Here is a 13,227-nt window from a genome sequence, read left to right as displayed (position 1 = left end):
TTTATAGCAAAATAATTCTGTAGTAACATTCTTATCAATAATCTCTATTCAGACAAGGAATTCACCAACTTTGTGTGTATGGCTCTTCTGATAGGTTATCTTCTGCATGAAGCAACATGAGCAAGGAAAATAATGACATTATTAGCAGCAGTAGTAGTGGGGATATTTTGCTGTTAAACAAAAAGCCTTCACAACAAACAAGATCATTATGCATAAAAAGGGGAAAGTTACTGTCTAAAATGTATCCCCATGAGTCATCAATAAATCCTGATCACGAACCTGTTCCATAGGTTTGGGTAGTCAGGAGCTTAGTTAAACTCTTGACAGTATTCCTGGATTTCAGGTGCTCAAATGCACTTGCTCTCCTTTGACTTTCCTTTACATTCTCACAGTGTCTAAGAGCACTGTCTTCTGGAAGTCGCTGATCATGATATCCTATGCAGTGGTTCTCAAACTGTGGGTCGGGACACCAAAGTGGGTCAGGACTCCATTTTAATTGAGGCATTAGACTTGCTGGGGCCTGAGGGCTTCAGCCCGGGGTGACGGGGTTCAGGTTACAGGCCTCCTGCCTGGGGCTGAAGTCCTTGGGCTTCAGCTTTGGCCCACCTGCACGGGGTGGTGGGACTTGTGCTTTGTCTTTGTCCCCCTCCCTACCCAGGGCAGCGGGGCTCGGGTGGGCTGAGGCTTTGGTCCCCCCGCTTGGGTCATGTAGTAATATTTGTTGTTGGAAGGGGGTTGCAGTACAATGAAGTTTGAGTCCCCTGTTCTAATATATTCTTGAGCTGCTCATTAACACCCTTCGGGATTGCTCCAAGTGCTGCAATAATCGTTGGGATATTCTTTATTCTAGTTTTCCATAATCGATCCACCTTGTGGCTGACCTCTTCATACTTTGCCATCTTCTCTTCTTGCTTCTTTTTTATATTTCTGACTGCTAGTATGGCAATATCAACCCAAATGATCTTATTTGTCTTCCTTTCTACAAGAACTACGTCTGGCCTGCTTGCCTGCACCATTCTGTCTGTGATAATTGCCAGATCCCATGAAAGCTTAGCCTCTTCCTTCTCTAGAGTGCCTTCAATTCAGTGATCATATTACCTCATGCTTTCTTTAAATTCATATTTGCCACAGACACTCCAATGCAGACACTGGGAGACCTCACTGTATTCTTATTAGTAATATTGTATTCCGTAGTGTCTAGGAACCCCACTCATGGACCCAGACATTAGTTTAAAAAGTACCATTCTAAAGAAACAAAACTATTTCCTTGTTGTTTATGATTTACGCTTAATTGCTCCATTCTTTTCCATTGGCCCTGACAAAGTCTTGAGAATGTGAGGTTGAAAAACTGAACTAAAATATAGTAGATTACACTGAACATGCATGTCGGAAGCTGTCCTCTCATTTCTAAATGGGATTTACCGTCTCAAGGTTAATTAAATTCACCTCTTGGTTTCCTATTGCAATTTCAATGAGGTAAGTGGAGTTACATTGATCTCTGTGAGAAGAGAATTTGACCCTTGGATTCCAGATACTGATAAATAATCCTCAAAACCTTATGTGCTAAGGTCTGATTACCCGAAGGTCTGCATGCTTTTCTGAAGTGCATCCAGACTGTCTGCACTTTCTGAGTCTGGGATATCTAGCAAGGACAGACCTGTCCTATTTCTAACTTATCCAAATATTTCAGCACCTTCAAGATGGAGCTCCAGCAATGGGCAAAGGGAAGAAGGCTTTTATCTTTCCAAACGGTTTCTCTCATATTAAATTCCACAACCCAAATAAAAAAAAAAAACTAAAGTAAATTCAAACTCTCATAAATGCATGTATTCTAGGGCAATTGCCATGAGATCTACAGTTCAAAGATGAGGGACAGATGAGAATGGAAAACTTTCACTGTTCCCACTGTGCAGTCTGGTTATGAGGATGTCAGTGTAGAAACCTAGACCTTGACTGCCTGTAACACAGAGATAGTCGGAAATTCCTGGCTGATGAATCAAACACAACAGTGTTGCTTGGTCTAGGTTTCAATTATTATTTACTAGCCCCAAGAGTAGATCAAAGCATTCACTGATGAGAGGCTTTAGATTAGTATTTCAGCAGATATGGGAGGAAATCCTGTGCAATTTCCATATACCATTAAAAGATCCTTCACTACCTGTGACTAAAGACGGTTGTCAGACAAGTCCTTGTAAATGCTGATCTGCCAGATTAGCTAATACTCTCGCCAGCTCCACTGTGGGGCTGCTAAGGCCTCACTACTGGGCAACAAGGTTAGTGAAATCCCTGAATAGATGCCCAGTAAAGGGCCCTGGTGCTCATCCCCTGGCTCCATGCTGGTCCTTACTATGATGTAAGTTAAGCCAAAGCAAACCACCCTGCTTTGAAAAGCCAAGGTTCTCCAACTTCAGGATTTAAGAGGCAACATTCATGAAGGTGAATGACAGAAAAACTATTAGTCCTTAAACAGGCTCACTGTTTGGGGATCACTGGTGTTAACTGAACAAGTCTGAAATACCTGTTTCTGGCGGGGAGCTTGTTCATTGATCTGTAGTTCATGTTTGCTCTACAGACAAATGGAAGACACTATGTCTGCCTCCCGTACCTCATAATCTAGGGATGCATTACTGCAAACCCTTCCTCATGTGAGTAATCCTAACTCCCTCGTGTAAAGATTTGCAGCATCAAACCCTATGTTAAGAAATTACAATCAAGGTCCTCTCTTCTCTATAACAAGGCAAATGATGTCTGTGTAACTAATGGTCCATAACTTTTAATCAGACCTATAACCAGTGGAAGGAGGTATACTAAACTACTCGTTCTGCTATATCAATAAGAGCAGCAACCTCAGATCTGCAGCTCTTTCTAGCTCCTTTTTATTCCCAGTCCCTATGAAATATATGACACCATGTCATAGAATCATAGAATATCAGGGTTGGAAAGGACCTCAGGAGGCCATCTAGTCCAACCCCCTGCTCAAAGCAGGACCAACACCAACTAAATCATCCCAGCCAGGGCTTTGTCAAGCTGGGCCTTAAAAACCTCTACAGATGGAGATTCCACCACCTCTCTAGGTAACTCATTCCAGTGCTTCACCACTGTCCTAGTGAAATAGTTTTTCCTAATATCCAACCTAGACCTCCCCCACTGTAACTTGAGACCATTGCTCCTTGTTCTGTCATCTGCCACCACTGAGAACAGCCTAGCTCCATCCTCTTTGGAACCCCCCTTCAGGTAGTTGAAGGCTGCTATCAAATCCCCCCTCACTCTTCTCTTCTACAGACTAAATAAGCCCGGTTCCCTCAGCCTCTCCTCATAAGTCATGTGTCCCAGCCCCCTAATCATCCCTGCTCCCAAGAGCTTACCATCTAAATAGACAAGACAGACAAAAGGTAGGAGGTGAAGCCGAGGCACACAGAGGTAAAGTGACTTGCCCAAGGTCACACCACAGTGGCAGAGCTAGGAATAGGACCCGGTTGTCCTGATTCCCACTCCAGTGTCCTATTCAGCAGATCACACTGCTTCTACGGAGCCAGCTTGTTTGTGTGCATAGGCAGAAGGGAGGAGAACTTGTGCCACTACAGGTCTGGCTGCTAGCTTAGAAGTAGCTCAAACCCCTTGTGGATCACAGTGGCGGTGTGACAGTGGCCTCTGCTAGTCTACTACAGCTTCCACGTCTGCTGGATGTCACTACAGACCCCCATGTTCAGGGTTCTGCACACCTCAGATAGTCACACGCTCTCATAGACTCATAGACTCATAGACTTTAAGGTCAGAAGGGACCAATATGGTCATCTAGTCTGACCTCCCGCATGATGCAGGCCACAAAAGCTGACTCACCCACAACAGAATCTTCCAGCCTGCGACCCCTGCCCTATGCTGCGGAGGAAGGCGAAAAACCTCCAGGGCCTCTGCCAATCTACCCTGGAGGAAAATTCCTTCCCGACCCCAAATATGGCGATCAGCAGAACCCCGAGCATACAGGCAAGATTCTACAGCCGGACCCTCATTTTACCCGCGATGGCCCGTTAATGCCTATTTGACTAAAATCACATTATCCCATCAAACCATTCCCTCCATAAACTTATCAAGCCTAATCTTGAAGCCAGAGAGGTCCTTTGCCCCCACCGTTTCCCTCGGAAGGCTGTTCCAAAATTTTACCCCTCTGACGGTTAGAAACCTTCGTCTAATTTCAAGCCTAAACTTCCCCACGGCCAGTTTATATCCATTCGTTCTCGTATCCACATTACTACTAAGCTGGCAATTTTTTCAATTAAAAAATTCTATTCAGCTAAGTGTCTTAGTGACTGACCAAACTCCCTCCCCTAAAATGTTTCATAGCTAGGCACAACAAAGCAGCTAGGGAAACATTCAAACACAGTATGCGTTCAATGACAGCTCTCCTGAATTGGTCATTAGCCTAAGCATTTTATGTTGCACCACAAACCCTGACAGATCATGGTCTTTTACTCAACGGATACTGTCTATTAATCGGATTAGAGAAGCAGTGTTTCCAGGCAGGCTTTAAAATCTGGGACAACGTGGAACATCTTGTCTCATCAACAAAGCACAAGACAGTTAGTTGCTAAAGAGATAACGGAGGTTCTGTTTTCTAAGCACCGGAGGAAATGAGAGCTAAAGCAAGGGCCCTTTTCCATTAAGGAATTAACCTGTTCCAGCGTATGTGCTATCATTTCCATGGGACGACTCTTCAGTCAAGCTTGTCGTTCGATTCTGTGACACGTTATTCAGCGGAAGGCGTGCAGCAAAGCCTGCTGCAGAGAGATGTTCTCTCCCCTGTATCTTTTTTCTTAGATCATAGGTAGCTTTAATGTGAGTTCTTTAAACAGCTTTGCTGCTGACTCCGGTGACAGATGTCTAGGCAAAATGAACCTCCAGTGCTGTCCTCATGTATGAATGCATCACTAACTCACTATGATTGCAGTGCAAGCAGTGGTCACCAACCGGCCAATCGCGATCGACTGGTCGATCCTAGAGGCTCTCCCAGTCGATTGCGATCTCTGGCGGCAGCGCAGTGTGGCTGCCTATGGCTACCCCACCCCCACACTGCTTCCGGAAGCGGCCACTGCAGCCCCGTGGCCCCTGGTGTGGGCGGGGGCAGGAATCTCCCTCTGCGCGCGCTGCTCCTGCCTGCAAGCACCGCCCCTGCAGCTCCCATTGGCCAGGAGAGCTACGGGGGTGGTGCTTGCAGAGAGGGGCAACACGCGGAGCCACGTGCCCCCTACCCTCCCCACCCCAGGGGTGGCAGGGGCGCACTGGCCCATTCCGGGAGCGGTTCGGGGCAGAGTAGGCAGGGAGCCTGCCTTAGCCTTGCTGCGCGCGCCGCTGACCAGGAGCCACTGGAGTAAGTGCTGCCCAGCGGGAGGCTGCACCTGAAGCCCCACCCTGAGCCCCCTCCCAGAGCCAGCACCCCATACCCCCTTCTGCACCCCGAATCCCCTTCTGCACGCCAAGCCCCACCCTGAGCCCCCTCCCAGAGCCAGCACCCCATACCCCCTTCTGCACCCCAACCCCCAGCCCTGAGCCCCCTCCCAGAGCCAGCACCCCATACCCCCTTCTGCACCCCGACCCCCCCTCCTGCATGCCAAGCCCCACCCTGAGCCCCCTTCCAGAGCCAGCACCTCATACCCCCTTCTGCACCCCGACCCCCCCTCCTGCATGCCAAGCCCCACCCTGAGCCCCCTTCCAGAGCCAGCACCTCATACCCCCTTCTGCACCCCGACCCCCCCTCCTGCATGCCAAGCCCCACCCTGAGCCCCCTCCCAGAGCCAGCACCCCATACCCCCTTCTGCACCCCGACCCCCCCTGCACGCCAAGCCCCACCCTGAGCCCCCTCCCAGAGCCAGCACCCCATACCCCCTTCTGCACCCCGACCCCCTCTCCTGCATGCCAAGCCCCAGCCTGAGCCCCCTCCCAGAGCCAGCACCCCATACCCCCTTCTGCACCCCGACCCCCAGCCCTGAGCCCCCTTCCAGAGCCAGCACCCCATACCCCCTTCTGCACCCCGACCCCCCCTCCTACATGCCAAGCCCCACCCTGAGCCCCCTCCCAGAGCCAGCACCCCATACCCCCTTCTGCACCCCGACCCCCTCTCCTGCATGCCAAGCCCCAGCCTGAGCCCCCTCCCAGAGCCAGCACCCCATACCCCCTTCTGCACCCCAACCCCCCCTCCTGCATGCCAAGCCCCACCCTGAGCCCCCTCCCAGAGCCAGCACCCCGTACCCCCTTCTGCACCTCGAACCCCCTCCTGCACGCTAAGCCCCACCCTGAGCCCCCTCCCAGAGCCAGCACCCCATACCCCCTTCTGCACCCCGACCCCCCCTCCTGCATGCCAAGCCCCACCCTGAGCCCCCTCCCAGAGCCAGCACCCCGTACCCCCTTCTGCACCCCGAACCCCCTCCTGCACGCTAAGCACCACCCTGAGCCCCCTCCCAGAGCCAGCACCCCATACCCCCTTCTGCACCCCGACCCCCCCTGCATGCCAAGCCCCACCCTGAGCCCCCTTCCAGAGCCAGCACCCCATACCCCCTTCTGCACCCCGACCCCCAGCCCTGAGCCCCCTTCCAGAGCCAGCACCCCATACCCCCTTCTGCACCACGGACCGCCTCCTGCACCCCAAGCCCCACCCTGAGGACCCCTCCCAGAGCCAGCACCCCGAGCTCCCTCCTGCACGCCAAGCCCCACCCTGAGCCCCCTTCCAGAGCCAGCACCCCATACACCCTTCTGCACCCCAACCCCCAGCCCTGAGCCCCCTTCCAGAGCCAGCACCCCATACCCACTTCTGCACCATGGACCGCCTCCTGCACGCCAAGCCCCACCATGAGCCCCCTTCCAGAGCCAGCACCCCATACCCCCTTCTGCACACCAACCCCCAGCCCTGAGCCCCCTCCCAGAGCCGGAACCCCATGCCCCCTCCCGCACCCCAACCCCTTGCCCCAGGCCTGACCCCCCTCCCAGAGCCAGCACCCCAAACCCCCTCCTGCACCCCAACACTCTGCCCAAGCCCGGATCCCCATCCTACACCCAAGCTCCCTCCCAGAGCCCGCACCCTGCTCTCCCTCCTACACCCCAATACTGTGCCCCAGCCCAGAGCCCCCTCCTGCACCCAAACTCCCTTCTAGAGCTTGCACCCCTCACCCCCTCCCGAACCCCAACCCCTGCCCCAGCCTGGTGAAAGCGAGTGAGGGTGGTGGACAGCGAGCGACGGAGAGAGAGGGGGATGGAGTTAGCGGGGCAGGGCTTTGGGGAAGGGGTGTGGCCTCGAGGAAGGGGCGGGGTAGATCCTGAGTTGCCCTTAGGCCTGGTCCACACTAACCCCCCACTTCGAACTAAGGTACGCAACTTCAGCTACGTTAATAATGTAGCTGAAGCCGAAGTACCTTAGTTTGAACTTACCGCGGGTCCAGATGCGGCAGGCAGGCTCCCCCGTCGATGCCACGTACTCCTCTCGCCGAGCTGGAGTACCGGCGTCGACGGCGAGCACTTCCGGGATCGATCCCAGAAGATCGATTGCTTACCGCCGGACCCGGAGGTAAGTATAGACCTACCCTTAGATTCAAAAAGTGATCTTGGGCGTAAAAAGGTTGGAGACCACTGCAGTGCAAGGTTGGCTAATCAAACAGTACAGCAGCAGCACAGAGACTGCAGTGACCATCTGCAAAGTGTACTTCACTTCCAGCCTTGGACTCTGCTGTCTGAAAAGACGCTCCTCACATCACTGGGCTAAAACAAGGGGAGGTGAGTTCAAAGTTTCCGTGTGATATGATCAACCACAGCCGCTCCGATGTCACGTTTAAACAGTGCGTAAATAATTCAAGCCAGGGCTCTGGGTCACCGCAATCGTGAAGAGAACACTACCCCAAGAGGAATCTCACTAAACACTTTGTGAAGCCTCTGGGAAATGATGAGCTAGCACTTTGTGAGCATTTTATTTTAACGTAGACCAACAGGAAATAAAGCCTTAAACACAGGGGACTAACTATCCAAAGCAGATTTGATTAATTTAGCATTACTCCACCAAAATGACTTCTGTGTTGATGACATTTCTTGGAAGATTCGATTTACATACATAGGTGTAGCTCTCTCTACACTCTAATCAGGGGCACTATTTTGTTGAAATCAATGGGATCAAGCCTGGATTCCATTCTTGAAAGTTCTGATGTTACACACACACACACACACACACACACACACACACACACACACACACACACACACACACACACACACACACACACACACACACACACACACACACCCGTGTACCTAGATCCTCCCATGGAAGTCAATGTACACAACTAAACACCAGGTTTGTTTAGAAGAGCAATAGGTCTGAATATTCAATGTGACGTGTGCTCCTATGTCACTTCCAAACAAAGTCACAAACCCTGCATGGGAATATCTATTTGATCCTAAAGTTTCCACTGGACTATTAAATTCCTGGATACATTTCTATTGGCCTCAGTTTTCGGAAAGCTTGTTATTACAAAACCTCCCTGCATTGGCTATCTTTGACCCAACAGCATCCCTTCAAAAGGCACATGCTGGTGAGAAATAAAGTCTGAGTTATTTTGACCACTGTGAACTCTGGACATATATTAAATTATCTGGAGTGCAAATGCATATGGTTATTTCCGGCACACTGCTATGTGCCAGAAATCCACCTTTCTGCAGCCACTCCCTCACTGCCTTTGCTCTCATGCCCTACCCGGCCTATGGTGGCAAATATGTGGTTACCGTTTTTTGTTCTGTAGGTCAACTCAAGGTTCCTCCACCATTCTGTGCCTGTTGGACTGAATGGCACCTTTGAGGGCAGTGGAGAGCTGTTCCACTTGGGGAAGTGACCATTCTGAACGCCCCTTGGAGCCCCCAGCATGTCCTCTGCCTTGCCCCCTTCATGGGATCTTCTCCTTTGCATGTTGGTCCCACTCCACAAGCTAGTGCAGAAAGGCTGTGCAATTCTAACAGTCCCTCGCTGTTAGATAAACCCACTCAGATTTTCAGAGTGTTGAGTTCTCAATGTGAACACAGTTATTACTGGGTTGTTGTAGATCATTGAGGATCTGATTCTCCCACTCTTTCTCCCACTGAGTACTTGCATTGAGTCCAAAGGCACTAGGGGTGGGAGTTAGCAGCACTCAGAGTGAGTGAGGGCGGTAGACGCAGACACAAAGCGAGCGGGTGCGTGAGAGAAGGATGGATGCATGAGAACAAAAAAATGCAAATTTGTTTTGTAACTGCAGCTTAGGTCACTGGCAACCTGAAAATAATGATCAGCCATATGCATGAGCCAACAAAGGGCAAGTATCTTGGAAATTTGTAATATTATGTCAACCCTCCTTCTTTCCCCAAAATCTGGGGTGTTATTTGCACATTCTGGACAGTCTTTAACAGCACTGTGTCTCAGACCTTGTCTACTGCAGGGTACTAAAATTGTACCTTTTAACTAGACCAATGCAGATTAATTGGCACGCCCCCAGCGTCGGCGAAGTTTTACTGGTATAGAGGAGCCTTCTATCTCTATAGCTATTGGGAAATAAGCTATACCGGTTGTAGACGGAAGAGAGCCTGAGACATAAGTCCTTGTATCAGAGGCCTGGTATGGGGCAGGACCTGCTCATAGAATGTGGCAAGAGCAGGGCTGATATTGCAGAAATACACATTCCTAAGTGCTAGTCACAAAGTGCTCACACAAACACATCCCGATATCAAGTGGTATCTGAACATCCCGATATCAAGGATGGTACAGAAACATTCCCCAAGGATAACAGGAACACGCTGAGCCCTCCTGAAAGATAAGCTCAGGATGACAGTACGTAATAGAGATATTTTGACAGAACCAACATGTACAAGATGATGGGTGATAACTAGCCACGTCGGGGGGGCAGTAACTAACTATGTCAGTGGCAGTACTAACTTGCTTGTATCGGGGTATAAAGATGTATCTCAGAGGGAGTGTCTTTGGCCAGCCTAGGGAGCAGTGGAAAGTCCCGCCACTGACTCAGCCGTGTCCATTGTCACAAGCATGCATGTTTTAGTAGCCTCGTAAAGTCCTGCCCAGGTGCTATTGCCGCGCTTCGTCGACAAGAAACCTGGCCGGGAGCCTTCGCTACAAACCGAGTCTGTGGATTTATTGGGCTGTTTAATTGAGGTCTGCTATCTCCGATATCTGCGCAGAGCTGGGGCAGCACACTGAATGAACACACACCCCGCCAACATCTAATCACATTGGTGACCCCGACCGCTGATCTGGTAAGTAAGCGAGCTGTCCTCTGTAGGAATCGCAATCTAACGTGACACCTTTATACTGATATAACTGCATCCACACTGATAGGGAAATTACACCCTTCATTGAAATAGCTAACTCAGCACAAAGCCCGTGTAAACTAGAGCAGGTGTCCAGGCTCTATCAAAACAAAGTAGCCACCCTGCTGAACATCTGAGACAGTTATGAAATAAAAACATCCACTCACCCTTTGACCTTGTAAACCAGGAACTCCGGCCTTGCCTTCCAAACCGGCTGGACCCTTTCAAAGAGAAACCGTTTACAGAGAATGTACTACTAAGACAAAACACTGACGAGTGCAGGCAATTTCACTCAGTTCTGCGCTATTGCTGCGAAGCATCGGTATCCGGATGCCTTTTATCTGATAAGCACGTTATCTCGTGAACGCTTAGGACGATAGAACAGCATAGAGAAGGTGAGTCAAAGTGCTGATTAAATAAGGGGAGCCCATAATCATACTTGGGTATATATTTTAAATCAGCTTTGCCTCGCTTACTTAGCAATACATCTTCCTAATGTCGACAACTTTCCAAAGCATGATACAATAGTCACAGCAAGACAGGACAGTTTGCAGCTTCCGGAGTGGGAACAAACAGACTGTGTGAAAATGAAGTAACAATCAGTGTGTGATAAGAGCTGGCTTCTAGAACTAGATCATAAGATATAGCTAAGGAAAAGAGGCTACAGTTAAGCCAAATGGAATTTTATTGGAAAATACTCCCCCTGCCCTTCCCAATATATATATATATATATATATATTAATCATTTGTAATGTTCTCGGCCTGGAGGTTTTTCTGGCGATTTCGCTCCCTTCTGTAGCAAACTTAATCTGAGGTTCATGACATTGTTGTCTAGGAGTTAACACAAGGTTCCTGTTTGAAAACCATCCCGAGAGGTGCTGAATGCCAACAGCTTCCCAGGAAATCAACAGGTGTTGAGAGCAGTCAGCACCTTGCAAGATGGGGCCCCATGGGTGAAGCTCACCCCGTGCAGAAGGCCAGCCCAAGTCCTATGCACCACCCTCAGGGATTAAGTGGTACATGGCTTTGAGTGGTTCCTCCACAAAGGGTGAATTCCTCTTGCCAATGCAGAAGATCTAAGGATGCGTACACCACTTAAGCTCTTCATACAAGGCCTGAGTAGCACATAGGGTTTTGGGTGGGTCCCCTGTGCTAGAGTGAATTTCGGCCTATATGAACCAATATTACAGTAAAAGAAACTACTTACCGGTGCCCCTGGAACTCCAGGTGGGCCTTGTGGTCCTCGTGGGCCTGGGGCCCCCTATGAAAATAAATAAAGAACCCAACGTCAGTGTTCAAGTAACTGATTTCCTCTTTGAGATAATGACTCCAAGGGCAGCTGCTGATACATTTGCCACGTCTCTTTGAGCAGGCCTTCTGTATGCGTGGGGTGTGAAATTCACTCAGGGCACAAGGGTCATATGCACAATTTGAGCCTCCCTTCCTTCCTAACAGGAGTTGCAATGCAAAGGCCCTGTGCCCCAGTTAACCCCTACGCAAAAGGCCAGCACAAAGCTTATGTACGTACCATAATTTCCACTTGAGTCCTATATTGAAGGTATAAGTGGGCTGTAAGTGGTGCATGGAGTTTGTGCTGGCCCTCTGCATGGGGGGTGAATTGGGGCACAGGGCCTTACTGACCCTCTGCCTCCAGGAGAGTTTTTCTCTTAGGCCCCAGTTCATTCATGAGCCAGTGCAGAGCCCAGTTGGTATTTCCCTCAATTCTGGGGCTGGTTCAGCCCCTAGTGTCAGTTAGGGCTTCTCTAACCTGTGCTGAGCTGCCCAAGGCAATGGGGGAACGTTTACACCACAGGACCATCCTGACCACATCCCCAGTCCCTCCAGAACACTCCATGCAATAGGGCTCTTGGAAGGGAGTGGGGGGTTGTGTCAGAGTCAGCTCTCATAGAGGGCCTCCTGCACCAGGGGTATTCTTCTGGGCCTTGTGTGGCCCCTTTGCAATAGCGCAGCCGTGAATTGGGCCCTTAGAGTATAAAATACATATTTAAAAAGCAAATTGCAATAAGAGGCACAAACAAATGGCTTCCTGTCAGTGTCTGTGTGTCCATGTTCAGTGACACTATCCAGATAAAAATCAAACCACGTTTAAAATCCCTATTCACACCTTTTATTGTATAAAAACCAGAAAGAAGTTTTACAGAGTAACTGACTCTTCACCATTTGCCCTGTTTATGGTCTCTGTTAGGCTAGGTCTACACTACAGCGGGGGTCCGACCTAAGATACGCAACTTCAGCTACGTGAATACCGTAGCTGAAGTTGCGTATTTTAGGTCGGCTTACCTGGCGGTGAGGACGCGGGAAAGTCGACCGCTGCCGCGCTGCCGCCGACTCCGCTGCCGCCTCTTGCCGAGGTGGATTTCCGGAGTCGACGGCAGAGCGATCAGGGATCGACTTACCGCGTCTTCACTAGACGCGGTAAGTCGATCCCCGATAGACCGATTGCTACCCGCCGGATCGGCGGGTAGTGAAGACATAGCCTTAGACTCAGCTGGCGTCATGAGCGTAGTCTGGCCAGCTTCACTTGCTGGTTCTCAGGCATTGGCAAATAAGATTTTTTTTCCATATCATGAAAATATTTCTAGTCATATTAGACTTTGCAACCTGCTTTGAAAACAAAAACGGATCTGGGCAGCTGAGTTACCTGACAGTGTCCCTTCAAGTGTTTAAACAAAAAAAAAAAAAAGACTCTTATTACTTCTTACATTTAGTACAATAGAGATATTGAACGGTTCTTACTTGCTCTCCTTTCAGACCTTCCGTTTGTACCTGAAATTAAGATGCCAGAGATGTACAACAGAGCGCACAGGAGGAAGACACATCTAGAAAGCTTCAGGCACACAGTAGTTCTCTATTTTGTACTTCTAACCGCACTAGTTGTCC

At 49.9% G+C, this 13,227-nt stretch overlaps 1 protein-coding gene across 1 annotated transcript in view; it reads right to left on the bottom strand.

Annotated features, from left to right (window-relative positions):
• The window catches only part of COL22A1 (collagen type XXII alpha 1 chain), a 271,823-nt gene that overhangs the window by 106,162 nt on the left and 152,434 nt on the right, over nt 1-13,227 (bottom strand). The window contains exons 20-22 of the mRNA XM_065397620.1: nt 13,084-13,113; nt 11,534-11,587; nt 10,494-10,547 (exon numbers count right to left, since the gene is read on the bottom strand). Coding sequence (XP_065253692.1) covers nt 10,494-10,547; nt 11,534-11,587; nt 13,084-13,113 — 138 coding nt within the window. The remainder of the gene's footprint in view (nt 1-10,493; nt 10,548-11,533; nt 11,588-13,083; nt 13,114-13,227) is intronic.

The sequence above is a fragment of the Emys orbicularis genome, chromosome 2, assembly GCF_028017835.1.
Source record: "Emys orbicularis isolate rEmyOrb1 chromosome 2, rEmyOrb1.hap1, whole genome shotgun sequence".
Taxonomy (NCBI): domain Eukaryota; kingdom Metazoa; phylum Chordata; order Testudines; family Emydidae; genus Emys; species Emys orbicularis.
Note: the sequence above shows the minus strand (reverse complement) of the source record. Positions and strands in the feature narration are given on the sequence as shown.